Raw genomic sequence first — 27,120 nt, 5'->3', positions numbered from 1 at the left:
GCAATAGCATGTAGGCGATTGTCCAGAAGAGTTGATATGACACTTATATTCTTATTATTTGAGTTGCTGAAAAGTTGTCAGAACATTTACATTCTTATTTGAGCAAATAAGGAAAATAGACCACCTGACTAGTAATGGTAATATAACAGCCTTGATCCCTTGCTTGTTAGGCAGACAGAGCTGTGAAAGTAATTTGTGAGGCCCTTGGAATCATCACTTCTTTGATTGCCTTTCCTTTTCCTTCCTTGTTGTTTGATGGCTGAGTGAAATAAGTTAGGAAATCTCTTTTTGTGCAGCAGCTTGGGACAACATAAGATCTGCTGTGAGCAAGTGAAATGTAATTGCTTCCTGTAACACACTGCTGATCTGCACTTAAGATGCCTGTGTTTCTCTGCTGACCAGGCAGTTCTGCTCGACACTGGAAATGAAAACTGGCCTGCCGTTGGTTTAGTTCACTGGGCCCTCTACTTGCTAAATTCTCCCTCCAGTTTTCTAGTATAACATTTATTTATAGAGTGCACGTCGGACTTTTGTATGTCCTTGACTTGTGAAGTGCACATTGGGGAGTAACTGCTGTTCAATGCCATTTATTATACATGGGGAAACTAAGGTGGAAAGACAGTGTTTTTCATACATACTAGTCAGTCACGACACCCAAAATTTTAAGTGGAAGTCAGCTCAGAAGCTTGTTTCTGGAATTGGTGATGAAAAGCAACCACACAACATAGACTGGTGTTTCTTTTTGTCCCAATTGAGTTTGTGGATAAGAGGCAGCAACAACAGTGTCTCTGTTCTCCTCATCCCCAGCATAAAGTCTTAAAGCCACAGAGCAGGATGGATTGATTTTAATCAAAGGAAATTGAATCACTGATTTTAACCAGCAAGCAGGAAACCTTGATTTTAAATTATTTAATCTTGTTTTGCATTTCTACTTTTTGATTATTCTCCTAGAGAGGTTGTTAACTGTTAAAACACATTGAATTAATTACAATCTTTACACTAAATACTTTTTTTGCTAACCAGGAGGATACACTCTATCTATATAGTTATACATCTATTCAGATTCTTGTCTTACTTTTTTTATGTTAGATAATGCTGAATGATGCATTTCCTATTTATTAAATTTTTTATTCAAGCTCTATTTTTATGGAAATTGGAATTCAATTAAATGCACAAGCAACATTTTTTAAATTAAATAAGTTAAATGTGTGGGATAAATTTTTTCTTATTAAGACATGATTTTCATTTACAATTTATTTATTAAACGAAAAGTATTATCCACACTGAATTGAGCTGAAGACCATGTCCTTCATGAGTTTAGAGCTAGTAGATTTTACCTTCTTATACTCAGTGTTTATTCATAGAATGGAAGAAAGAAAACTGTTTTCTACATTTTCAACTGACAGTTGGCTTCATTTGAGCAAACTAGTTATTGAGCTGAACTAGTGGATTAAGCTGAAATGAAGAAAATAACTCTTTAAGCACAGGCAAAAGAGGCTACTTCTTTCAAAGACTGGTTTAGGTGTTCAACAAACTCTGGTTCCATGTGCTTAGCCAGTGACTTCCAGTTGAGTGCTTCGACTTTCTTTGAAACTTGGCAACAAACATACTACTAAATATTTTGAAATTATTTTAATAGTTAGGTGACGCTTTGGTATAGATTTTATTTTAAAATTTTAAAAGAAGATTATTTTTATTGTTTACCCATCCTGGAGCAGAGGCTCTACCACAAACCCATATTCACTTAAGAATCTTCTCCCTTTCCATCCCAGTCTTTTAACAAGAAAGCATAGTTGTCTCTGAATCTGGAGTGGTCTTTGGTTTTTTAAGTGATGAGAAAAGTACATAACAAGTAATAAGCGAACTGAATGACAAAACATAAGTCCAACCATGTAAGATACATACTGTACAAGTACGTCTTGTGTTCAGTACAACTTTATTTTTAAAAGACTTAATTTTATCTACCCAAAAAAAGACTGCCAAATTTCTTTTTGGGCACGTAACTTTAACATTCAAAGTACCATTAATAAATCATTTTCAAAAAATTAAATTAAAAAATCCTAACATGGACTATAATAACAGGTTTGCTGATTCAGAAACTAGTAATTCTAGCCACTGTCATGAGAGAAGATAGCCTTGACATCTAAGATTGTGGGTAATAAATGGGAGGGTGAATCTTCTGGGGGACATGGAGAAATCCTTGCCAGTCACCTGGATTCAGGTAAGCACTGAGTCATTGTAATTATGAAGCTGTAGTCCAGTGGAATCACAAACTACTTGTTTCACTACAGTGTTGAGTATCTTTATAGTTAATTCTTCAGTGCAGAATGCTTGAGACCTGATTCTCCACTGCCTTCTTCCCTCAGTAATCACATCAATGCAGCTATATTACTAAATTAGATTTTCCCACTCAGTTACAGTAGTGGTAGCACTATATATTCCCTCTGCATAGGTGTAAATTATTACTCAAGGTGTAATGTAGTAGAGAATTGAGACCCTAGTGTCTATAGGTTACATGAAAGCTGCATAGGAAAGAACACATTTTTATGTCCTAAACTAAACAATGATCTGGAAAAAAAGGAATTGTGAATCTACAAGTTATTTAAAAAAGATGAAGTAATCTTCCATTTTCTCTGTTTAACTTCTTCAGCTGTGATATGAAATTACCCACTCTCTTTGGGCAAAAAGAAATATTCATCCTAAAAGTTTATGATGTTTTGAGAGTCTAACTATTCAACTTTATTTTCTGCATCTTTTAATTTATGCTCTGGAATTGACTGGTTTTGTAATTACTGTCTGTGATTGCACTAGAACAACATAAGGTTAAAACAGATTTTTCTTTTCTAATATACTAAGTTATAAGTACCATTAAGCATAGGTCAAGTTCTGACACCCATAGCTTTTAATAGCTTAAAGCACATCTGGGATTTGTTGTTTTAATCATAAAATGTTGTGTAATTGCCAAAATACAAGTCACATATCATCCAGCAATTATAATCAATATTCAGAATTCTGGTTATATCTACTAAATGAACCAATATCATGCTATGGTGATGCCCCCCCCTGCCCCCCAATCATGGATAATAGCAACAAACCTCACATTTTGGGGATGACAAACATTTAGCATTTTGTGCTCTGGCCTGCTTTACATATAAACTGCTTGCATATAAGCTGAACATACAAGATTTAAAAATCTTTATATCCAGTAGGTGCAACTGACACTAAAATATGTCCTGTATTATGAAAAGCCTAGTGCATCTCCAAAATATGATTGCATGTAGCTACCAGCTTCCATTATAAAATCCTATTTAAAACTCCCCCGTATCGGTAACCCAGCAAAAAGCAGTTTGTCCAAGATTGCTATATTTACTCTAACAAAGGTAAATGTTTCAGAGAAAACTGGCCAAACTGTCCTTGCATTATAGGTCTTCTTTTTTAAATGCCCTGATTTGAAACTACTAACTTCTGTCTCCATGTTCCTCAAAAATAGTTTGTCACTATTTCTTATGACTTTCCTTAAGGTTAAATTTGTGCACCAGATATACTTGAAAAAAAATAGGTTGTAATTGAAGCAATGTTACTTAATGATTTTTGTTGTAGTTAGCTTGTAGGCCTTATCCTACCCTTTTTGAAATCGATGAGGGGTTTGCTGCTTCCTTTAGTGGGAACAGCACTGATCATGGTAGACTTGGTTCTCTACTGCCTTGCACTTTATGTACTGATTTTACATACACTTAGCGCAAAACTAGTGTGTGTGAGGGGGCGGGGGGGGGGAGAGACAACACTGTTCTGATTTGATAGTGTTTTATAGCCACTTCACACTCTGCACAGATAAATGCTACATTTTTTGCAAATGTGGGCCCAGTTCTACACTATATGTCTACTGGATGGGTATTTGCTCTTTACAATGTAAAGATCTGTCTGTTGCCTGTGAGCAGTAGAGAGTTTTAGTGGAGTTCTTTGTTCTTCTCATCTGTAAGACCACGGTTCTAGTCCCAGCCAGCCTGCTGTCTATTCTGGAGAAGTAGTAGGCTCTCCATAGTTTAAGGCTGTTTTTGAACCCCTTTGTAATTGAAAAGAGAAGAGAGAAATTCTCATGCTTTCACATCTTTAGGATTAGATCTTGCTTTCAACTAGAATACCTGCTGACATTTTTGAATATTTTTTTAAAAAATGAAGATTTTAAAAGTAGCTTTTTCTAATCATGCTTTCAGGCTAATCTTTGTGTTCCTCTGTCTGTCCAGCAAAATCAAATTATCTGTTTGAGTTTTGTACAGGCCCTCACCACATCTGAGTGCCACTTTTCAAGTCTAAAAATATTCATATTTCATAGCACTGCAAAACTAACTCTGGTCCAGAATATATACAGTTCTTTCATCATTAGTCTCAAAATATAAACATGGCCCCAAATCCTTCTAAAAATAAATATAGAAACTTTAATCTCTGCAGATCAAATTTCAGGACTGGGGTCTACCTAAATTAACATACTGGTCAATGTCAAATGCAGGTGCAAATGCGTAGCTTTACCATAAACTAATAACATTCTGTACTTTTCCACCAACTTACATATACAATATTAACCTCAAGAAACAGCAATTAGTAGTATTTTCTCCCAAAAAATTCTATCTGTAAGGTGCCATTGTGTTAGGTGCTATACAGACAAATGACAAAGAAGATTGTGAGTGCTCTAGAGTACAGACTGTCTGCATGACAACAGCTCGCCAAACAGAGTTTGAGCAAGTTGGGATGATGAGGGAACCATATACTGAAAATAACATAGCAAAAATTGCAGCTCCACTTAGCAGTTGCCTATCTGGTGTTGGATGGGAGCAATCTGCAGGCATTGTGACAGAGGCAGGCTTTATGGGGAGGATGTGAAAGAAGAAAAGGTAACAAGCTATATGAAGTTTGAGATTTTCCCATGTGTAATTTCTAAACACAAGCTTTCAGGGAAAGCATTCATTTTAAAACAATAACCTTTTTATAGTATAGCTCTACTATTTCTGGTCAGTAAGATTTTTGACTGTGATATATGAACTGTCCTAACAGAATAAGTTAGTTCGTTCTTTCTTTCTGATTTATGGAGAATGTGACTATTTATTTTTCTGCTTAGTGTGTATAAGAGGTGATATTTTACTAGCTCTTGGAAAACAGTGGCCAAAGTAAAAAGCATTTGAGTGATCAAAATTGAAAATTTAGGAAAAGGAGCCAACTTATTCTTTGAGCATGTGTTTAATATGTATGGAGTAATAAGATTTTTTTTCTTCCCCTGAAACATTCTCTATAACTTTTCTAGTTTCTTGTCTCTGCATTGAAAAGATTGCTAGCAATACTCAGCAGCTATCTAATGCTTGATCCTCATGGGGTTGTACAAATATTAAGTAAGCCTTTCAAATACATGTACCTTGTGAAGTAGCTAAATAAATCCCATTTTTCCAGGTAGGGAAATTTAGACACAAGTCCATATTTCCAAGTATACCCAGCATAGGAGTGTTACTTTAAATTATTCTGGACATTAGAGACCTCCAAGGAGCTGTACACCAACTGGGGATTATTAGTATGTAGTTTTGACTATGCTGGGGAATTACAGAGAGTCTTATAGAACCTGCCTAACATTAGTTCTGTTCCATCTGCATACTTCTCACGCTGGGGAAATCTCCATTGAGGGTGTTTTGGCCGTTCTGCACTGCTAAAGCAGGGCACAGCAGTTGAATCAGCTCATTATCTGGCTCTGGGGTTAAGGGATTTACTGTGGGCCATGTAGCAAGACAGTGGCAGAGCCAGACGAGAACTTGTGACTTCTGACTCTTAGTTTTATTCTCAGCCCACTAGACCAGGGTTTCTCAACCTCTTAACCGTCTTTTCTCCACAAAGCTCCTTTTCTTCCCTTCTTTTTGTTACTCTAAAGCCACCCATTATTTTCTTACCAGGAATCCTTTGTGCAATTATGTCCAATAAAACATGAGAAATGAATTTGTATCAGGCCTTCCCTCTGTAAAGGGAGTGCACTGGGAAATCCAGAAGAGAGAATGTGAGTGGCTTTTTTTGTTTGTTTGTTTTAATAGTGGAATTTTCTCTGAGTGTGAAATGTCGAGAGGGTGATAGTGATGTAGTTATGAAAGTTTACCTATTGCATTGCCAGTCTCCTGAGCTATTCCTTCCATACCATCCTCTAATTTTGAGTTTACTCTTTTAAGGCTAATATTTCCACTTGTTTTTTTCCCTCATGTTCAGTGTTTTCTGGAACAACTGTAAACAGAGGCTCGTTATGTAGTTCATTGGTGCTTTCAGAAATAAAATGTACTCTTGTAGAATACTTCGTATTTTCAGTCACTGTAACAATCCTAGTTTGTGGTAAACACTACAGTAAATTCATTGCTGTACACTCCCATACTACAATTGTTTGAATATGCTGTCTGTTTATAGATTGCAAAGATGAGTGGCCATTGAGTTTAAGCAGTGTGGAATTTAAGTTTAAGAATTTGCATTACAGAGTGAGAAATCCAGAATAGGCCTGCTAGCTCCATCCAGTCCATCTATATGAAGGGGAAAGCATACTGTGGAATGCTTCCATGTCTCCAAATCTAGATCTGGAACTGCAGGTTAGAAGCAGGGAAGAGCATGAGAGGTTAGAACTTTCAGACTTAAAAGAGGAATGTAAAATGAGTCTATGCAAAGGCTTTAAAATGATTGTTAGATAATAAGATTGTTAAGCAATTTGTAGTGTATTTCTCTTCTGTGAACACTTAGCAGTGAAAATTAGCAAACTGTTAGAGAGTCACTAAATATGAGAGGTCTCAGAGTAGAAGCCGTGTTAGTCTGTATCCGCAAAAAGAACAGGAGTACTTGTGGCACCATAGAGACTAACGGATTTATTTGAGCATAAGCTTTCGTGGGCTACAGCCCACTTCTTCGGATATGAGGTTTGTGCCCTGAACATGAAAAGATAAATTTAAATTCTAATCATGAAAGGGAGGTGTTTGGTTTTGTAGAGGAGTATTCACACTTGAAAAACAGGTTTTAAATGTCATTTACTTTAAAAGTGAAATAATGCTGATAACCTTAGTCTAATCCTTAGGGTTTTGTTTTAATGATCCCAAAATTCCAGGCTCAAAAAAGAAAGACCTAGAGATGGACAGAAGTCTAGAAACCCGACAGCTTTCCTAAAGAATGAAATACTTCTCTTGTATACTTTGCCACATATGGAATAGAAGTTTGAGTGTACAGGCTTGAGTTCAGTGCACAGATGCACAGTTTTAATTCCATGCCCGTCTATTTATATCATGTAGCTTGCTGTTTTTCCTGCAGTGATTGGAAAAAAGGTGTGTTCTTTTCCTTCTCCCATCCTGACTTTCTGCAGGGTATCAAAGGTTTCAGTAATAAAGGGAAGCTGGTGGTTACACAAATGCAGTAAATGGAAACTACATAAAATCTTTGTTTTTTACAGGAACTATGTGCAAAATGTCTTCTCGATGGAGCTGGGTGATGAATGCTTTATATATTTCCATGAGCGTTTGCTGTCTTGGAGGTAAGACTAAATGAAAATGTTGGACAGGTCATGGACTTATTAGAGCAGCTAGCTGTTGCTAATGATGATTATGTTGCAGTAGTGCCTAGTGGTCCCAATGAGGAATTAGGGCACCATTGTGCTAGCTATTTGTAGAAACAAATAATCCAAAGAAACAGAGTTCTCACTCAATTATGGCTACTTGCACTGATGTCCTTTTAGCCAGCTGATCTAAAAAAAAAAAAAAAATTAAAATTAGTTCCAGGTACTGCACCTGAAGCTCTGTGGTCACATTTTCCTATGGTCTCTCCCTTGTTGCTGTGGGAAGAGCAAAGCAAAAGGCAGAAATTGACTATACAGGGGCAGCAGTGGAACAGAGTAGACACAGTGCTGTCAAATGCACAAGAGTTAATAAACTGGAAAAATAGATGTTTCTTAAAACTGCCAGTTATCACAGTTTTCTTTAACATGTAACATTCTAGGTAAAACATTCATACATATAAAATTCCTCACCTTAAACTACACATCTAAGAATGAAATAAAGGAGAGATTGAGAATTAGTTTTTGGAGGCACTTCCTTCTCTGAATTATACCTCTTAAAAGGTTCAGTCTGAAAGTACTTTTATCCCAGAAGATATGGTGGTCTTTCCCATTTATAATTTTTGTCTTTTTTTTTTTTTGCACCACCATCTTCTATCTGACGGACAACAGATGCTGTTATTGATTAGATTATTTCTTCTATTTTTTGTCTGATACTGTAATTTTCTGTTTCTATGTCTGCTTGGTTTTTCACCTGTTATTCTTTCCTTTGTCCTCCTGTTTACACTCTGACCCTGTGCTCCCACCTTCCTGCCTTGCAGACACAAATTTTGTGTTTTCTTTATCTCCCTGGAATACAGCCTCTAATGCAGGGATGTTGTCCTGCTTAGTTGGCTGCACTAGTGCAGCACCTCTGAGTGCTTTGCTCCCTACTCTGTCCACATGCTTCCGGCAAAGGAAGGTGAAGCTGCAGACTGGGTCACTGGATGTGACATAGTGGTTCTCAGGCAGGCTGGCTCACTCATAACCACTGCATCCTCTTCAGGAAAATTGAGGGCAATACCCTAGACTCCCAGTCTTCAGTGGGATAATTTATCTGGTGTCATTCATGGACACCAAGGGCTAAGTAGCAATTTTAAATGTGTAATTCTTAGACTAGTGATGTATTAATTTATGCTTAATTTGCATACCGAATAACTGAACAGATTAAAAAATAGTGAGTTTGTAACTCATTCCCTTTAGTACCTGAGGCCTACAATAGTATATGTAAACAATAAATCCTGTGTCGGTTGTGGTAATTCTTACATTGTTTCTGCATTTCAATCCCCAGACTGTTTGTACATTTCTCTCTCTTTAGTAGAGATCTTAGTTATTTTAGGCTCACAATTGTGAGAGTCATAAAGTGTTCCCTTCAAAAGAAGGGAATTAATGTGAATCAACAGAAAATGCCACATTGAGTGATTGCACATGTCAATTCCACTGTCAGTGTGCCTGTTCCAGTGCAGGGTTGTCAGTTTTTCTCTTTAGCGGTACCCATCGAGGAGGCATGAGCGTCATCTGGTGCCTCATGCACTGCATGCAGGCATTAAGGGCAGAGCCACCCGCAGCGTCCCATGACGGTTGTTGGAGCTCCCTTTCCTTGAATCTGCAAGTCTTCAGCTGAACTTGTAAATAGTACACATTGTATAGTTAATGTAGTTTTAGTAGTTAGTTGATGTAGTGTTTTTTTAAAAAAATTATTGTTTTCTGTTACCAGAGAGATGCCTCTTGAATTTCCTAAAATTATTATTGTTGTGATAAGTGCTGCCCAGGCAACTTTTTGGAGGGGTGGGGGGAACCAAATAATTTCAGAAGTCTTGTTTTTGATAGAGAACCTTTTAAAATAGTATATACAGAATTTTTATAATGAGTATTTTTGTTGTTTACAAAGGTCTTTCCAGCAGTGGGGAGAGGATGAGTGTAGGAGAAAAAACAATAATACTTAAGCATCCTATCTTTAAACTCATTTTCTCTCTCTGTCACTTCAGTTCCGTTTCTTCTCTTGTTACTAGTAACATTCTCTTGCAATACCTGAGGAAGAGCATGCACATGAACTTCCCCTAAATCAGTGCATGAGTGATTTGCTCGTGCTAGTGCATTAGACAAGAAATAACGCTTGACCTGCACAATACAGTGTAACTGTCTATACACACATACTGCCAGATGCACAAAAGAGTCTTCACAAATATTTTTCCTAATCTTTCAGTAGCAGTAGTGTTGGATTATTTGTAGCAATAGTAATACAAAGATTTAATATAGAAATGTGATATTTCACACTGATTTTATCCCTTTTAGTTTCAGGTGGACTTGTACAGTCATGTGGTTACATCATCCCAGAGTCTCCAGTGTTGACCCTTGGCTCCAATTTTACAGCACTGTGCATTCTCAATGAGAGTTGTCTTGACTTTGGCAATATACATGCCAATCAGATTATTTGGAAAATCAAAAATTCTGTAGTGCCTAAAGAACAATACCGTGTAATAAACAGAACCGTTTCCAGTGTCACATTTAGTGACACCTCTACTTTAGCTACTCCTCTGACATGTAACGTTTTAGCAGATGGACAGATTGAGCAGAATATCTATGGAATTGCAGTTACACTGGGCTGTAAGTAGCTTTTTATTTCTGTCTTTTTCTTCGTTGGACATTATAAATTTCCCATTAAATGTTTATGTACACAGAGATACTGTATAATGTTGGCAAGTTTCCATTTTCTTCTCTGCCTTGTAGAAAATGTTTTTCAAGGACATTTTGGTGTATCCTCTTAACCCTTCTTCCTCTGGAACAATTATACAAAAAATCCCCCAAAGGTAAAACACACAGAACAAGTGAAAGTACTTGGAAAAAGATGATCCACAAAGCAGAAAATACATTTTAAGTATTTCATATACGTAAAAGGGTACCAAGAGAACTGCACATGCATGAAGCTCTGTGAAGAAAATGTGAATGTGTCACAATGAAAATGGTACCTCTTAGAAACCATTGAGCTGAAGAAGGGCTTGATAGAAAGAATATGGTTCTTGAAGAGTCTGATTTTTCTAAACCATGTTTTTAATGATTGTGTCTCATTCTCATAATATCTGTTTGGTTTTTAACTTAGTTTTTTTTCCTTTTTAATAATGTTCATAAAACTTCATGTTCAGTTTCTGAAGGGGTTATCAACTGACCTACTCTTCATCATGTTCACAGCTGTCAAAATTGCATATTACCATTGGAATGCAGTAGTTGTAGAAAAGAAGTATCCTTGGGAAATTATATTGCAACACCACAGATAACTTCCAGAGGATTGCTAGTGGTAGGAGACTAGAATATTTCTAACATATAGAAATGAGAAATCCAAATCCAAAGTTAATTAGCTCAGCCGTGCCCGGAGTACCAAGTTGTCTGTCTTAGTACTTGCAAAATAACGAAGAACAGAATGTAGTGCAGAAAACGCATGCTTAGGGCTCAAACAATAAAAATCTGGAGATGAGGTGTGGGCTTTCTATGTTGGGATGAATTTTACCCATTCTGCACACATTGTATCTTGTGTAGGTGAGAGAACCTGTCTATAGTAATAAACCATTATGATCTGTTAACATCTTCATAGCTTAAACTCCTGAAATATTATTAATACTACAGCGATGTGTGGTCTCTTATTTCTTCCTTTTCCTTCACAAACCGATTTGCTGCCATCACTGCTCCCGTTGCTGCCTTTCATTCCAGTGCATTCTATGCTAGCCTTCTAGGCCTTAATCTGTCCCAAATTTCATTCCATCCCCAAATCATACGCTTTCTGGTCAGTGATGACTCCTACTGCTACAGACTTTTTTTTTTTCTCAAGGCATCTATGCATTACACTTCACTAGATGTTCTCTATTTCCTAATATTTAGCATTTACTAAATGTAGCAGTAAATACATTTTTCCCATTTTAACTAAATTACTCTTGCATCAGTGTATTCATCGCTGCTTTCATTGGAATCAAATGTATGTGCACATAAATTACATATAGTAACTTTTTTTCATACAGTGCCCCCAGAGAAGCCTGAAAATTTGAGTTGCATTGTGCATCAGATGTCAGAAACTAAATTTATTATGACTTGTACCTGGAATCCTGGAAGGGATACATTCCTAGCCACTGATTTCCGTTTAAAATCTCAATGGTAAGTATCTTGTCTAAGCGTTGTAAAAGGCAGGTATATCACATCTTAATTGTTTTTATGGTTTTATATGTAGGCTAAATAAAACTGTTCCAGTACTTTAAGATTGTTAAACTTTTAAAAAAGAAGATATTTTGTTAGACTGTAAATCTAGACTTCTGAAGCTGCTGTAGCCTGTTTCAGGTTAAAACATTTGACAACTCAAGTTTGTCCTACAGTTTAAGATTTTAAACTTAAGCAAATAATTTTTTTTCTCAAGACAGAGAAAGTGCAGGGAAGAGAGTCTTGTACAGATCTCATTGGTTTTAAGCTATTGTACAGCTTGAACCAGATTCTCTATCAGTTATGGGTATTTCTGTGGCAAACATCACTGTAACTGATGCTGAACAGGTAAATAAATCTGAATAGTGATAGTCCAGTGGGTTATATTCTTTACCCTTGAAGACAGCTTCTTTGGTTGGATGTCTGCTTGTTGTTGTTTTTTAACCTTGATTCTGGTGATGGTGGGAAAGCTATGAGCTGCTCAAATTGCTTTTGCTCTTCCATTGGTGTTACTTCAGTCTTGCAGGTTCAGTTTGAACCAGCCAATTGCTTTGCATCCAAGAGTTGGTATCTCTCTTTTAATTGTAACTAAGCTTCTCATGGTAAGCAATGGTAATATCTATTCAAAATGAGGTGAAAGCTGGGTGGTGTGGCATGTCTTCAATGAATTGTTCGCTACAGGATCCACTGCATGTCTCAACCTCTTCAGGAGGTCTCCATGTAGCTTACTGCGGTGGATGCAGGACTCCCCAGCTGATCAGTTTTAGGGAAGAGGAATAGATTCCCATCACAATTCTGGGTAGCTTTTGAAAAGAATTGAAGCCATTGTGGTGATATGTTGTCTACTGCAGCTGTGTCTTGTAAGCAAGTCAGTGGCACTTTGTTACTGTGTTGAAAGCTGCAGAAAAGTAAATCAGTGCAAGCACTGAAGTTTTATGGCAATGAATATACACCATAGGTCATCCATTAGAGCTTCTAATATTATCTACATATCGTGTTCCAGTCTGGAGCCTGGGTCCCTTTCATGTTATACTTATCGCTTTACCTGAAGGAAGAGGTCTCTGTAGCTCAAAAGTTTGTTTCTTTTACCAACAGAAATTGGTTCAATAAAAGAGATTCTCTCATCCACCTTATCACTTTACAGAAAAGTTGATTTATTTTAATTCCATGGCTAAGGATGGGTTGGGCTTCCTGTTAAGGCATGGGACTTGGATTTGAGAGACCAGTGTTCTAGTCCCAGCTTTGTTGCAGATTTACTGTATGACATGGGCTAGATTCATTCCTTTTTAAAGCACTTGGAGATCTTTGGATAGAAAGTGCTTTGTATAAATGCAGACTGCTGCTTTATTTTAACCTTGCTTTTTCTTTCTCTCTCAATTTAGGCCACTAGAAACCTTGCCTGACTGCGAACCACAAGGTGTAAATAACTCTTGTGACATTTCCAATGTTCAGTTTTTTGTCAACCTGGAGGTCTGGGTGGAAGCTAAGAATGCGCTTGGGAAGGCTGAATCTGAGCACATTGATTTTGATCCTGTGGACATTGGTAACTATATGCTTTAATTAAGATCCTGACATACTGAAGAATTGCAATAGAACTAATCGTTACTGCTCTGAATGTTGTTGAACTAGGGTGTAGATGCTGTTTCTATATTGTAAAATACTTCAAGCTGTTGGCAACAGTAGTTCTGTGCTCAGAAAAGTAGTATACTATGGAGTAGGTCCTGAGCAGGGCTGGGCGGAGGCCTTGATGTGAAAGGTTATTCTGATTTTTCTCTCCCCACCTCACTCCATATCTGGGGGGCAGGGAAGAAACAGCCTGCTACCCAGCCAATTTCTAATGTAAAGTGTAGCAACCAATTTCACCTACCAATTCCCACCCCAAAAAAAGCCTTTCTGGCAGCCAGTTATCACCAGAGTAGAGTCATGCCTTCACTGGGATTGGAAGGGTGCCATAGAAACCATTATAGTATAGTCCCCTAGGCAGGGGTAGTACTACTCCAGCCATGTTTATGCAGCTGTAAGAAGGACTAGAATCTGGCCTTTCATTTCTGAAAGGTGGCAAATTACAGACCTCATTGTTCAGCTTTTCCGCAATACATTATCTCCTCCAAAGAAAGAGTACTCCTCCAGGCATCTGGTACTGTCAGTGAGTAATCTAGAGCAGAGGCGGACAAACTTCTTGGCCTGAGGGCTGCATCAAGTTTAGGGGTTAGGGGAGGCTGTGCCTCCCCAAACAGCCTGGTGTTTCCTGCCCTGCCCTCTATCTGACCCCCCCCCACTTCTTGCTCCCTGATGGCCCCACGAGGACTCCTGCCCCTGACTGCCCTCCAAGGACCCCTGCCCCAATTCAACCCCCCTGTTCCCTGCCCTCTGACTGCCTTGACCCCTGTTCACACTCCCAACCACCACCCTGAACTTCCCTGACCTCTGTCCATCCCTCTGCCGCCCCCCCCCCCGTTCCCTGCCCCCTTACCGTGCTGCGTGGACCACCAGTGGCTGGTGGTGCTACAGCTGTGCTGCCCGGCTGGCGCCAGCCACACCACTGCGCAGCACAGAGCACCAGGTCAGACCCCAACTCTGTGGCTGCACTGCCTCAGGAGCTCACAGCCCTACTGCCCAGAGCATTGCGCTAGCGGTGCAGTGAGCCGAGGCTGCGGGGGAGGGAGAACAGCAGGCTAGGGGGGTAGCCTCCTGGACCAGGAGCTCAGGGCTGGACAGGAGGGTCACGTAGGTCGGATGTGGCCCGTGGACTGTAGTTTGCCCACCTCTGGTCTAGATAATAGAAAAGAGAAATGAACTTGTAAACCAATAAAAATATTCCGAGTGCGTTAAATACCATACGTCATGCCATACATATGAATTAAACAGTACAGCACTTGGATAATTCAGTACTTTCTCATTCTCTTCTAGTGAAACCTTTACCTCCACACAACTTAGCAGTCAATTCAAGAGAACTGCCCACTGTCTTGAAACTGTCATGGGAGAACCAAATTACAGTTGTTGTGATGGAGCTGAAATTTAATATTCGATACAGGATCAGTGACAGCCCAGACTGGATGGAGGTAACATTATTTTAAATGTTTTAGTGACTTCTTGGACACTCTGCCACACTAATCCAGAGTCTCCATTCACCATCATGTGCAGCTGAAGCTCATCTGTGGCTTCAATGCCCTTCCTTGGTACTATATAAGCCATGCTTTCCTCAGTGTATTGCTACCTCCAGAAGTACTGCTTTACTGCATGACATAAATTGTTTCTCTTCAGTGATGTTTAGTTTGGGGTGTGGGGGTGTTCTGTTCCATTATGTATTGATACCTATGACTGCTGATACCCTTTCTCTCATTTAGTTCGCCTCTTTACTGTGCTTGGGAAGGGACTCTCAGTGGTTTCTTAGCTCTGAGCCTGAGCAGACCTTTGAGGAGAAAGAGGCAAGGATGGACAAGGAGGTTCCCCCCCGCCCCTTAACAAACATTTCATTGTCACCTGACAAGGCAGTAATGTCACCACTATCGTTGGTTGATGACTTTAGGCTATTCCAGTAATGAAGTGATGAAGCAAGTCACTGGTACCTTGCAGATTTCCCTGGAAGAAGTCTAATATTCCCATTGCAAGCTCCTGGACATATTGAACAGCTCTGTCTGAGCATGTTGGTACTGCCAATTAATAAAGCCCTCCTAGACTCAGCCAAGAACAGCTGGCAAACTCCAGCAACAGCCCATCACCACTACCCCCACTACATGCAAGCAGGTTGATAAAATCCCTGGCTGGAACATAGTATCTTTTGAATTTTTATTCACTCACCCAGCACCAAATTCTCTGGTTGTGGATGCAGTCGATGAAAGGGGCAAGCAACATATTCAGAAACGTCCCCTTATAAGAAAGACCAGAAATATCTAGACCTTTTTGGTCATAGGTATTACTTGTCAGCAACATTACAGTTTACAATTCAGGATAGCTAATTACCAAATGCTGATGTCGAAATATGACTACCTGAACTATGAGTAGTTCAATGTTTTTATTGATCATTTGCCACAGAAACACTGAGAACAGTACAACTTCATAATAATGGAGGGTCGGTTCTTGGCAAAAACACTGCAGTTTTCAATCGATGCAACAGACACTGAAGCCTGATCTGTTTCCACCACAGTAGTGATGACATGAGCTTCCTGGCTTCAATTGTCTGGGTTTCGACGAGAGACAATCCCCAGTAGAATATTTACCTTTCGATGGCAGAAGCTTTTCACAAATTCCACAGACTAGTCGCTTCATACCCTGAAGGACCCTGTGGCAACACTTCAGTCTTTAGGGTTATACACACCTACAAAAAAGAGGATATTTAACAGGTCTCAGTCAGCACAAAGGTTCTGCTCTGTTCAATTTTCTGCCCAACGTAGGCCACCAGAAAAAACAGCCAGGAGGTCAAGATTTTCAAAGAAAAAGCCTGAGGCTGCCTTGACTACTTCATCCTAGTCTCCAGCATTGTCCAAACACCAGTTTGGTTGTTTGGACAACAAGAGTCCAGGCTGCATGACACAACTCCCCTTCCTCATTTTGGGCACCTCCTCTCTCTCTCTCTTTTGTCAAGCACAGGAGGCTGTAACATTGGACAAATGGATATTGGAGGCCATTACTTTTTATTATGCTATCCAAATTACCTTTATCCTGCCCTTCCAGCCTCCTTCCCTGTCCCTGTTCAGGAACCCTTTATGTATTTTCTCCTTTGTTTTAAATGTGTTTTTTCTCACAACAATAGGGAATAAACAGCATTTTGAAAGAACAAAAAAAGGATGGGTAAGACCACTAAAAACTGGTTGGGAGATTTGGCAACTGATCTAGTGTCTTAAAAAGTGAGTTAAATAGTTTCAAAATTTACTAGAGTTCAGGTTGTACGATCCCTTAGGCTATATCTATGCTACTCTTTTGTCGATATAATTTATTTTGCTCAGGGGTGTGAAAAAATGCACCCTTGAGCGACATAAGTTAGCACTGACCGCACTGGCACATCTGTCAGTGTATGTTGGTGAGAGACCTTCTCCTACTGACATAGCTACCACTGCTTGTGCAGATGGTTTTCTTACGTTGACAGGAGCCATCTTACAGCAACGCAGCTACATCACTACAGCTGTGTCACTGTAAAATCACTAGTGTAGACATGGCTTCAGATAATGTGAATGAAACAATCTGTGGTCATTTTCACTTTCTGGTATTCACAGTGCTAGTCTACCTTGCAATATTATTTCAAATGCTTTCTTTCAGAACTTCTACCCTCATTAGAAATCTTTCCACAACACTTCTGCTGAGTTTAAATTGTGTGAGAGAGAGAATTTGGTTTGTCAGTCTCTAACCACACATTTCTTTTAATTTCCTTCATCTTGTTGGATGATATCCATTGAAAATTGCAGTAGGAAAATCTAAAATAGAATAGTTCTTATTTTGCTTTTTCTACTTTAACATCAGAGAAGGACAATAACAATTTTTACTGTAAAGTTCTTGTCCACAAACATTAAGGACTGATTCAGGCTAAATACTTATGATGCTCTGAATGAAGATAAATAACCAGGTTTACAATGTGGAATGTGTCACTAGAGCACTCACCAAAGATATGTACATTGAACACAAGGATTAATTTGTGACTTTGATCCTGATATTTTGTGTGTTTATGCTTGGTTTTCCAGCATGTCTCATTAGACGTTGTATGAACTGGTGCTCTTTAAATGTACTTTTGTATGGAGAATGTTTGACTTTTATATTTAGTTTAGTTTGCAGGTTTATTTCATAATTAAATATTCTGACAATAGACCCTTCGTCCTGTCATCTGCTGCAAGGGTGTTCTCAAAAATCTTGGCAGTCATAGCAGCCTACCTCTGTCATCTAGGACCAAGTGCCTTTTCCTACCTTGATGACTGGCTTCACTAGGGTCAGTCATTTAAGAAGATGTGATCAGCAGTTCAAACAACAACTTCATTCCGAAGTCTAGGCCTGCAGATAAATATAGAAATAGATCTTCGCCCCCACGCAACAAATTCTCTTTATAGGAGCATTTCTGGATTCGATAATGGAGAAAGTTTATCTCCCTCTCGACAGGTTCCTTGCTCTGAAGGACCTTATCCATAGAGTGCAGCTCAGCCCTCAAGTTCCAGCAAGGACACGTCTGCAACAGCTGGGACACATGGCATCTTGCATTTTTTTTGTTACACAGAACACCAGATTGCATCTTTTGATGTCTCAGGGTTAGCTCAGGACAGTTTCTGTACTCAACAAGCACAGTCTGAACAAGCTGGTATCTGTAGGCAGTCAAGTCCTTCAGTCATTCACCTCGTGGAATAATCTATCCAAGGTTTGTGTAGGAATCCCATTCAGCCAGAATCTCTCTATGGTCATGTTAACATTGGACACCTTCCTCTTGGGATGGGGAGTATATTTTGGTCCTCTTGAGGCCATCTGTCCTAGACTCTGAGAAGAACAGCACTTGCACATAAATCCGTTGGCGTTAAGAGCGGTTAGAAATGCTTGCATTCATTTTCTTCCATTACTCAAAAACAAGTCCATCAGCATCATGACAGACAATGTAGCTTGCATGTATTATTGGTAATCAGCATGAAGCATATTGCCCCTCACTCTGTGCCAAACCGATAAATCTTTTGAAATTGGTACATAATCATCTTGGCTTCTTACCTCCTGGATATACAACAGACACTGGCAAATGACCTCAGCAGACATTTCTCCTTAAATTATCAATGAGTGATGGACTCTCAAGTCCTCAATAAAATATTTCTAGCTTGAAGATTTCCAGAGGCTAGCCTTCTTTTTGCCATGGTTCCCAACACAGAGTGCAGAAAATTCTGTTCCAGAGCATAACTGAATCCCTATTCTCCAGGATATGCTTTTTCATTAAATGGACAAAAGGTTTGTTTTTTATTTTCTTGTCCTCCAACTCCATTACTCTTAAAGGTCTTTATGAATATCAGACAGGACCAAGCCAAGGTCATTTTCATTGCACCAACATGACCAAGACAAGCTTGGTTTCCTTACTTCATCAAACTTGACTCTTGTTGTCCATGGCAGTTCCCAGTCAAACCTAGACTGCTATCTCAGCATTCAGGTGACGTGCTTGACACCAGTCTGAACATTCTGCAACTGCAAGCATGGTTCCTCAGTGGCTCCTGCGACTAAAAGCTGCATGTTCATTGGAAGTACAAAATGTTTAAAATAGCAGAAAAGAATCTACAAGACATACTTTAGAAATGTCGAAGATACAATCTTTGGTGTAACCAGCACCATCTTTCTCCTACCGAGTTGTCTCTTTCCACAATCTTGGATTACCCATTGGAATTAAAAACTTAAGGCCTTTGTGTGAGTTCCATCAAGGTTCATTTAGCAGCAATAACAGCATTCCATGTGCCAGAAGACTTCTCGATTTTTTTCACTCCTCTGACCATAGTGCAATTCCTAACAGGCCTTATGAATCTTTCTCTACAGATTAGAGCTCGTATGCTGCTTTGGGATCTCAAACTGGTTCTTAACAATCTCATGAAACAGCCCTTTGAGCCACTTGCTACGTGCTCGTTGCTACATCTGACTATGAACAAAGCCTTTTTGGTGGCCATCCCTTGTGCTCAAAGGGTTGGGAAGGATGGAGGTTCCAATGGCAGGCCCATTGGAGCTGTGTTCTCCAAGGAGAACGTATCATTACAATCCCATCCAAAGATTTTTCCTAAGGTTTCTTCTGAGTTCCCCATTAACCAAACTGTTCACTTTCCAGGGTTTTTTTTTCTTGAGCCAAATCAACCTATGTAGGAGTCTCTTTCATACACTAGACGTTAAGGGGGGCATTAGTCTTTTACTTAAACAGAACTAGGCCATTCAGAAAGACCCATAGACTTTGTCTGTTGCAGAGAGGTCTAAGGGCGCATCTGTCTCCACTCAGAAATTCCTAAATTGATATGAACATAAGAACGGCCGTACCAGGTCAGACCAAAGGTCCATCTAGCCCAGTATCTGTCTACTGACAGTGGCCAATGCCAGATGCCCCAGAGGGAATGAACCTAACAGGCAATGATCAAGTGATCACTCTCCTGCCATCCATCTCCACCCTCTGACAAACAGAGGCTAGGGACACCATTCCTTACCCATCCTGCACCATTCCTTACCCATCATTATTGCCTGTTTATGATTTCACTGAGATGCCACCTCCTCATTGATTGTGCACTCTTCTAGATCAGTCTGTCTGCAGCCGTATTCCAGTTGCTGAAATCTATAGGGCTGCAACGTAGCTCTCAACGCACACCATTGTGCCTTAGTTCATGCTGCAAGATTAGATGCTGCAGTAGGCAACAGTTCTTTCTTCAGTGGTAGACTGATCCAAAATTCCCACCTCCTTAAGGGATTACTTCTAGGGAGTCACCTAAAGTGGAGCATCCACAGGGACACTTTACTCAAAGAAGGAGAGGTTATGCACCTTGTACAACATCTGGAGTTCTTTGGGATGTATGTCCATGTGTGGGTGCTCCACAACCTACCCTCCTCTCATCTTCTCCGGAGCTGCCTCTGTGGGGCTTTGCAGTAGAGGGAGAACTGAGGGCAGTTCACCTGCACAGCCCTATGTAGCCTCAGTATGGGGTACAAAGATGGATGGGGTACAAAGATGGATAGGGCACATGCAGAAGCTGAATGGGCACTGCTACGAAAAATCTCCAATCAAAGGTGCAGGAGTTCATGCACACCTAAAGTGGAGCACCCAGAGGGACATGCATCTCAAAGAACTACAGTTACTGCACAGAGCGATTTATTCCATTGTACTGAGGCGGAGAGGTTAGTTTCTTTTCCTCTGAGTAATTTCAGTCAGAAGACTAAACCACTGATAAACACTTTGAGAAGTCTTCTGTCAGGTGTTCTAATGGTCTTACTCTCTACTCGTAAGGTGTTAATTCTATGTGCTTGATAAATTGTTAGCCACTTTTGTTGCCATGTGAGGGATTTGCTATGACAAATATGACTGAAAGTTATAATAGCAGGAGATTATATTCTTAGGGTAGATGTGACTTTCATTTATTTGGAGGTTCTGGGCCTATCATGTTGTTGTTCTGAGGATTGTATTTCCAGGATGAAATACAAACTTGTTTAATTTTGTTTGCCACTGCTATTGTATGAATTTTAAAATGTGTATATGACAGCTCTGAGACACTTACAGAAAGGTCTTTACCTACTACAACATTTCTAAATCCTAACTAAAACACACACAATATGTAGTGTAAAATTTGGATTAGTGTGAGTTTAGAATGGCCGCATTAATCACAGTGGCAAAGCTTATGAGTGAGTTATGAAGAACCGTCTTAAACATGAATAAAACCTTTTATAGTTCTTCACGTTGATCTTTCGCATGACACGTGAATCTTGTTTGCTGGTAACTTTTTAATATCTCTGCTTGTAAAAACTTGCATACTAACGTGAGTCTACTATGCAGGGAGAACACTTTTTTGGTTTTTGGGGGCTTTTTTAAGTGCCAATTTCTGTGTAAAATTCCATAAAAGCTATTTTTAGAAAATTGTGGTGTCATGATTTAAGGTCAAATATATCCTAAGTCAGCATGACTAAACCATAAATGCTTTACATCATTGGGAACCCGTGATTCCTAGCTCTTAAACTGGATAAATTAGGGGTTCATGTCATGGATGACTTGCCATATATTGGACATTAAGATTGTGATTAGGCCAAAGCAAATATTCCTACCTCTGAACCTGGGACCAGAATAATCTTACAGTGGGAGGGGGAACTGCGTGTATGAGAATGCAGGGATGGGATTTCTGCAGTAGGTGTTTTTAGAATATTACAATGAAAGATGTGAGTTACTTAAAAACTATTCAGAAATTTTGGAATAATTAAAATAATCCTACATGAGATGGATTATAATCCAAGTGAAGTGCAAAATACATATAGCTGTCCATATGGACATCATGACCCTGTATGTATGTATTCTGCATCAAAAAAATTATATTAATTCCACTCTGAGAAGTGAAGCTCCTGGAAGTCAAAGAATGCATAGTTATGACTGAAGTTTCAGGGCTTGATTCGGTGCTGTGCTAAATCAGTAATCTAGGGCACAGGGCTCCTAGTGTTAGGTCTACTCATAAGAGGATTGTAGTGATACATGGGTTTAACTGATCTTGCTGGATGGCTGGTAACATTTTTAAAGACCTCTCTTTACCTTTTACAGGTTCCTCCTGAAGATACAGCTTCACACAGAACTTCATTCACTGTTCAGTCTCTTAAGCCTTATACAAAGTATGTGTTTTCACTTCGTTGTATGAAGAAAAATGGGTTGGGATACTGGAGTGACTGGAGTGAAGAAAAGAGTGGGGTCACATCTGAAGCAAGTAAGTAGTATTTGATATTAAATTTTATTTTTCTACAGAATTAACTATTGTGATACTCCAAAATACATGCAGATGTCAAGCTGTGGTTGCTTGAAGTGTTGCCCCTTTTAACAGGTGTTGATCCTGCTGGGAAAGATTTAAGTGGGTTCTGCTGACTTGATCACATGGCCAATGACTTTCAAGAATAGTGGGAATAGTTTTATTGAAGGGATCTAGGATGTGGGCTGAGTAGTAGGCCTAAGGTGGTAACCCTAGACGGAACCAAGCCTGGGGAAAAGGCTTGAGTTGAACTCTATCTTCATTCCTTTGTTGTTAAAGCCAAACCTTAAGAACAGGGTCAGGTTGGGTTTTTTTAACAATACAGTGTTTAACACTGTATTGCATTGTATAGGTGCAGTTAAAGCAGCACTTTGGTGCTATCCTTTTTGTGTTACTAGTCCGGAGGTTAAATATCTATGAGCAATCCTCTCTTTGAGAGGGAGTGTAGTGGATGTAAGTTTATAATGCTTAATGCTTAATGTATAATGTATTCCACCTTCAAGCTAGTTACAGTTACTTGATTTTTAAGGGTTAAAAGAAAGCAAATTTGTATAATTTGACATACTGTTGTCCAGCAATATTGGTAGCAGTCTTGCTAATTGATGGGAGATGATAGGCTTCTTTTCCACATTCGCTGCTGAAATGGTACAGTGGGGATTGCAAAACTTTCTTACTGCATTCACTTGTCACTCCTTTGTGCTAATTGTTCTGATGAATGCAATATGTGTTGGTGGTTCCCAGTAGAATCAAATCTCTGCTTCTCCCATAAGAAGGTTGAATAATCATGATGGTCCCTTCTGACCTTAGTCTATGAATGGCAGTATTTGTGGTATTTGTTTTAATGATCAAAGATGTATACTCCATTTTTTCCAGAAACTTTCCAGATTACTAGCAGTTGCCCAAATGTTCACTTACCATATAATATAAAGCATAGAAGGGGAAAAATCTCCTCCTGCCATCCACAAATTGTTTCCCCTTGGTTTTGGTTCCACTCCACAAGAGAGGTGGAAAGTGGCCATTGTTGAGCCTCTACCTTGATGTTCTTAGAACCTTGCATAAAACCATAAAATGCAGCAAAGCTGCCAAAAGTTCTAAACCATGATTGGTCTGTGGGTATTTTTATTAATCACTTTGATTTTTATATTAAAACATTCGTAGGTGAGATTTCAGATTCCCAAGAATACAAGTTCCAGAAGAAATAGTAAACAATCTCATAGCGAGATTCAGAATATCCATTCAAAGATAATAGTCATATTTCTGTCGTGTTAGTAACCCCTGTGTGGAAGGTCTTCTAAAAGATTGAGCGCGTTTTCCTGCCTTACACACCAGGAGAACACTGGCTCTACTCTAAGACACCTCATGGTATTATTCCAGTTAAAAATCTTCTTTTTTTTTTTTTTTTTTTTTTTTTTTTTTTTTGAGGAATGGGTGAGCTAATATCTTTTATTAGACCAACTTCTATTTGCCAGAACTTGGGAATGGGCGACGGGTGGATCATTTGATGATTACCTATTCTGTTCATTCCCTCTGAAGCACCTGGCATTGGCCGCTGTCGGAAAATACTGGGCTAGATGGACCATTGGTCTGACCCAGTATGGCCATTGTTATGTTCTGTAGATGTGAGAGAGAAGCTTTCAAGTTTACACAGAACTCTTCTTCAGGTCACACCTTGTGTGTCTCATATCCTGGGACCAACATGGCTATGACAACACTGCATACAATCTTTTATTTTTTTAAGTATTTTTTTTTTGTGTCTATATGGAAGGATTCCCAAGGAAATACTGAAACACAGCATTATCTAGCTTGAATATACTTTCGTTAAAGAGATGCAAGAGACTAAATGATATGCTAAAGTATGATGAGTTAAAACCAATGAAGAAAATCTCTGCATCTCTCTTAAATTTGTTTTTTTTGTTTGTTTTTTTTTAATATCAGAACCATCTAAGGGACCACCTCTATGGAGGAAGATTGGCATATCTCACTCTCCAAACTCCTGGACTGTGCATCTGATATGGAAGGTAAGCAGTAGTATTACAAATAATTACCTGATTGCACAAATCTTTAAGGCACAATAGAAAAAGTTTATAGGCACTCTTTTTTTTTTAAATCAGATTTATTTTTTTTTTGTGAAAGTGAAACAATTTCTTCACCTCTTACATAACTTGAATATGTAATCAGAATAGTCCATGTTTTATGATGATCTATTGCATTCTCTAAGCTTATTATGTTGTGTAATGAAAATAGTTTTTTCATGAATGTTTACATGTGCATGGGAGTGTGGATAGAAAAAATAGCTATCATCTGTCTTACTGTGTTGGAACTAAGTTAAATTCTGTAAATATTAGATATAACCAGTGTACAGAGAATTCTTTCTAGTTGAGGCATATTCTGACTCCCAGCCCAGAGACCATAATTTGTCTGCTTACTGGAGACAGTTTCTGTAAAATACTTTTTCTTTTTTAATGAAAGCTTTTATCACTCTCCCAGTGTGACCATGTCATAGCCTGAAACAGCTGTGAGAGGTGTGATTTGACCTTCTGAATGTAACTGGTACACAAACTAAAGACCATGGTGTTACCTACAATACTCTCATCTGCAGGAGATTAGTCCAAATAAGGAAGATAATCAGTCCAAATTTGAGAAATTTAGGGACAAGGTAGACCCAAGTTTTCCTTTTTAACACTTACCTGTTGCTTGCTCTGTCTGGAAAAAAACGGTGGGAAAAGCTCTTCTGATGCTCCATTATCTTCTCTATGGCACAACTACCTAACATCTGCAAAGCGGGTGTGTTAACTAGTCGCAACTGAACTAGAACTGAAATCTGATTTCTTATCTCTATTTAGAGAACGTATGTGGTGGTGATGAAGAAGGGAGAGGATTGCTTAGGGTTCTCAGATAGCTGAGAAGAGGGAATGTTACAAATAATGTAGAGACAGAAGTGTCTTTTTTCCTTTTTCTGACTAATAATAATGCCTAGCTCATATGTAGCGCATTTAAGGGAAACCTATTTAATGTCATTTCGCATTCCAGTTAAAGCCTGAGGCCCAGTCATGCAAGCCTTTCACATGTGTAAGGATTTTTGGTGAGAGAGAGGGGTTTATGGGATTGGATGCTTGGTTTCTGTTGTCACACTTTTTTCATTATTGTGTAGAAATATCACATGCACAGAGCAGAGGAAATCAAACTTTTTAAGACTAAGTAAAGAAATTAATCTTTATTTTTGGATGGCACAGGTGATAGAGGTCAGCATCAATAAGACATGAAATAAAACCAAACCACTTTTTAACAGGAATTGGATCCTTCTGAAGCCAATGGAATAATCTTAAAATATGAAGTGACTGTCAGAGCAAGACCACCTCTGTCATGTCCACCTGAAAAATACAGTGTTAATAGCACAAACCTGACTTTAAATTTAACAAATGGAACATATGATGTGACAGTAACTGCTCATAACAGGATTGGTGGATCTCCCCCATCGGTTTTGCTTATTCCAGCAAGTAACTCTAAAGGTTAGTTTCTTTCTTGATTTTTTTAAGAAATCAGATGTATTTGTAATTATAAAAACAGGAAAGTCTGCCAAATAAGAATTCTCCCCCCCCCAAAAAAAATCTTAACTCTCTTGAGATGTTATCTTTAATGAGCTCACATCAGTCTCATAATAGCAATATAATACTAGAAGAGCCTTGGTTTTCTTTCTTTGTATTTAAACTACCACTGTACTTATAAACTGTGAGAATAAATGTGAAAACTCCTTATTATGAGTCTCTTCAAATTGGAGATTCTCTCTCTTACACAGTGTGGCCGCATCTTGACTGACCACAAATCAATCTCCCTTCCGCATAGTGATTGTGCAGACTACTTCCTCTCCAGTTCACTACCGCATAACATCCCTTGTGCGAACTGTCATAGTATTAAATTATTTGTGTATTTTTAGCCATATAAAATGTGGTGGTCTTTTCGTTTTTAGTGGAAAAGTTTAACCCTCCCATTTCATGCTCTACTCCCATCCATTCTGTTCCTCTTTCTCTGTTCGCCTTTCTACATCATTCTGTGCTACCTGATCACCTTTTCTCTGTGTAAGCTGCCCAGCCATTTTGTAATCTTCTCTCTCTGCTTCCCTTATTTCCTTCCTCCTACTGGTCACTCCAGTACCTGTTCCCTCTCCTCTTAATGTATCAGAATGCCCCCTAATAAAGGTAACAAGGCTGATTCCTCCTTGTTTCCAACCACTGAGCTCTCCAGACTCTTCTTTCTATAGAAGAGCCTGGATGTCACCTGTACTAGCAGCTGGAAATGTGTAGCCAGCATCATGTTACCTGCCAGTTCTCTCCACACCGTCAGTAAGGTAAGGTGCAGTCTCTAGACCACAGTTTGAAAAACACTTCTTGAAATGAAAGATGATGGTTTGAGCAAAACATCTGCTGCTTTTATTCTTCTGCTGCTATTGTACAGCATTAGGAAAAAGATCGGATTCTCTTCCTCTGAAAGTCAATAGAATATTAGCTGGGATTCTTAGTGGAGGAGAGGCAGAGGGAAGAACAAGCATTTCCCCAACCTTGTGATCCTAGCTTTTTAGAAAAAAGACACCTCTGTCTCTACGTTGTTTGTAATATTCCTTCTTCTCAGCTACCCTATAACCTGGGACTGCTTACTTATTGATGTTTGGAAAGTGCTTTTGAATTTTGAAATTGTGTTCTTATTCTCCCAAGAAATTGCAGATTAATTTAGATCTCTAATGTTCAGAAAAACACGAATTTCTTAATGTCTTCTCTCGTATGTGCATAGAATCATAGAAATGTAAGACTGGAAGGGACCTTGATGGGTCATCTAGTCCAGTCCCCTGCACTGATGCAGGACTAAGTATTCTCCAGATGACTGGTTCTCAAATTTACTTGATCACTTTGTGCTTTTTGTAGTTGTTTAAGGCCGACTCCCACAAGT

At 38.9% G+C, this 27,120-nt stretch overlaps 2 protein-coding genes across 4 annotated transcripts in view; one reads left to right on the top strand and one right to left on the bottom strand.

Moving 5' to 3' along the window:
* Window positions 1-27,120, bottom strand: part of LOC127047952 (uncharacterized) — a 438,685-nt gene that overhangs the window by 368,764 nt on the left and 42,801 nt on the right. The gene's annotated exons all lie outside the window — the stretch shown is intronic.
* IL6ST (interleukin 6 cytokine family signal transducer) overlaps window positions 1-27,120 on the top strand; it is a 49,085-nt gene that overhangs the window by 2,485 nt on the left and 19,480 nt on the right. Inside the window, exons 2-10 of one of the 3 annotated variants that reach the window (XM_050946906.1) lie at window positions 5,931-6,031; window positions 7,448-7,528; window positions 9,881-10,192; window positions 11,596-11,728; window positions 13,150-13,310; window positions 14,678-14,829; window positions 21,981-22,140; window positions 24,115-24,197; window positions 25,469-25,688. In XM_050946906.1, coding sequence (XP_050802863.1) covers window positions 7,453-7,528; window positions 9,881-10,192; window positions 11,596-11,728; window positions 13,150-13,310; window positions 14,678-14,829; window positions 21,981-22,140; window positions 24,115-24,197; window positions 25,469-25,688 — 1,297 coding nt within the window. In that variant the 5' untranslated portion in view covers window positions 5,931-6,031; window positions 7,448-7,452. Of the gene's footprint in view, window positions 1-5,930; window positions 6,032-7,447; window positions 7,529-9,880; window positions 10,193-11,595; window positions 11,729-13,149; window positions 13,311-14,677; window positions 14,830-21,980; window positions 22,141-24,114; window positions 24,198-25,468; window positions 25,689-27,120 lie in introns of those variants that run through there. The other 2 variants (XM_050946905.1, XM_050946907.1) reach the window with 2 other exon arrangements.

Source organism: Gopherus flavomarginatus, chromosome 3, assembly GCF_025201925.1.
Source record: "Gopherus flavomarginatus isolate rGopFla2 chromosome 3, rGopFla2.mat.asm, whole genome shotgun sequence".
Taxonomy (NCBI): domain Eukaryota; kingdom Metazoa; phylum Chordata; order Testudines; family Testudinidae; genus Gopherus; species Gopherus flavomarginatus.
Note: the sequence above shows the minus strand (reverse complement) of the source record. Positions and strands in the feature narration are given on the sequence as shown.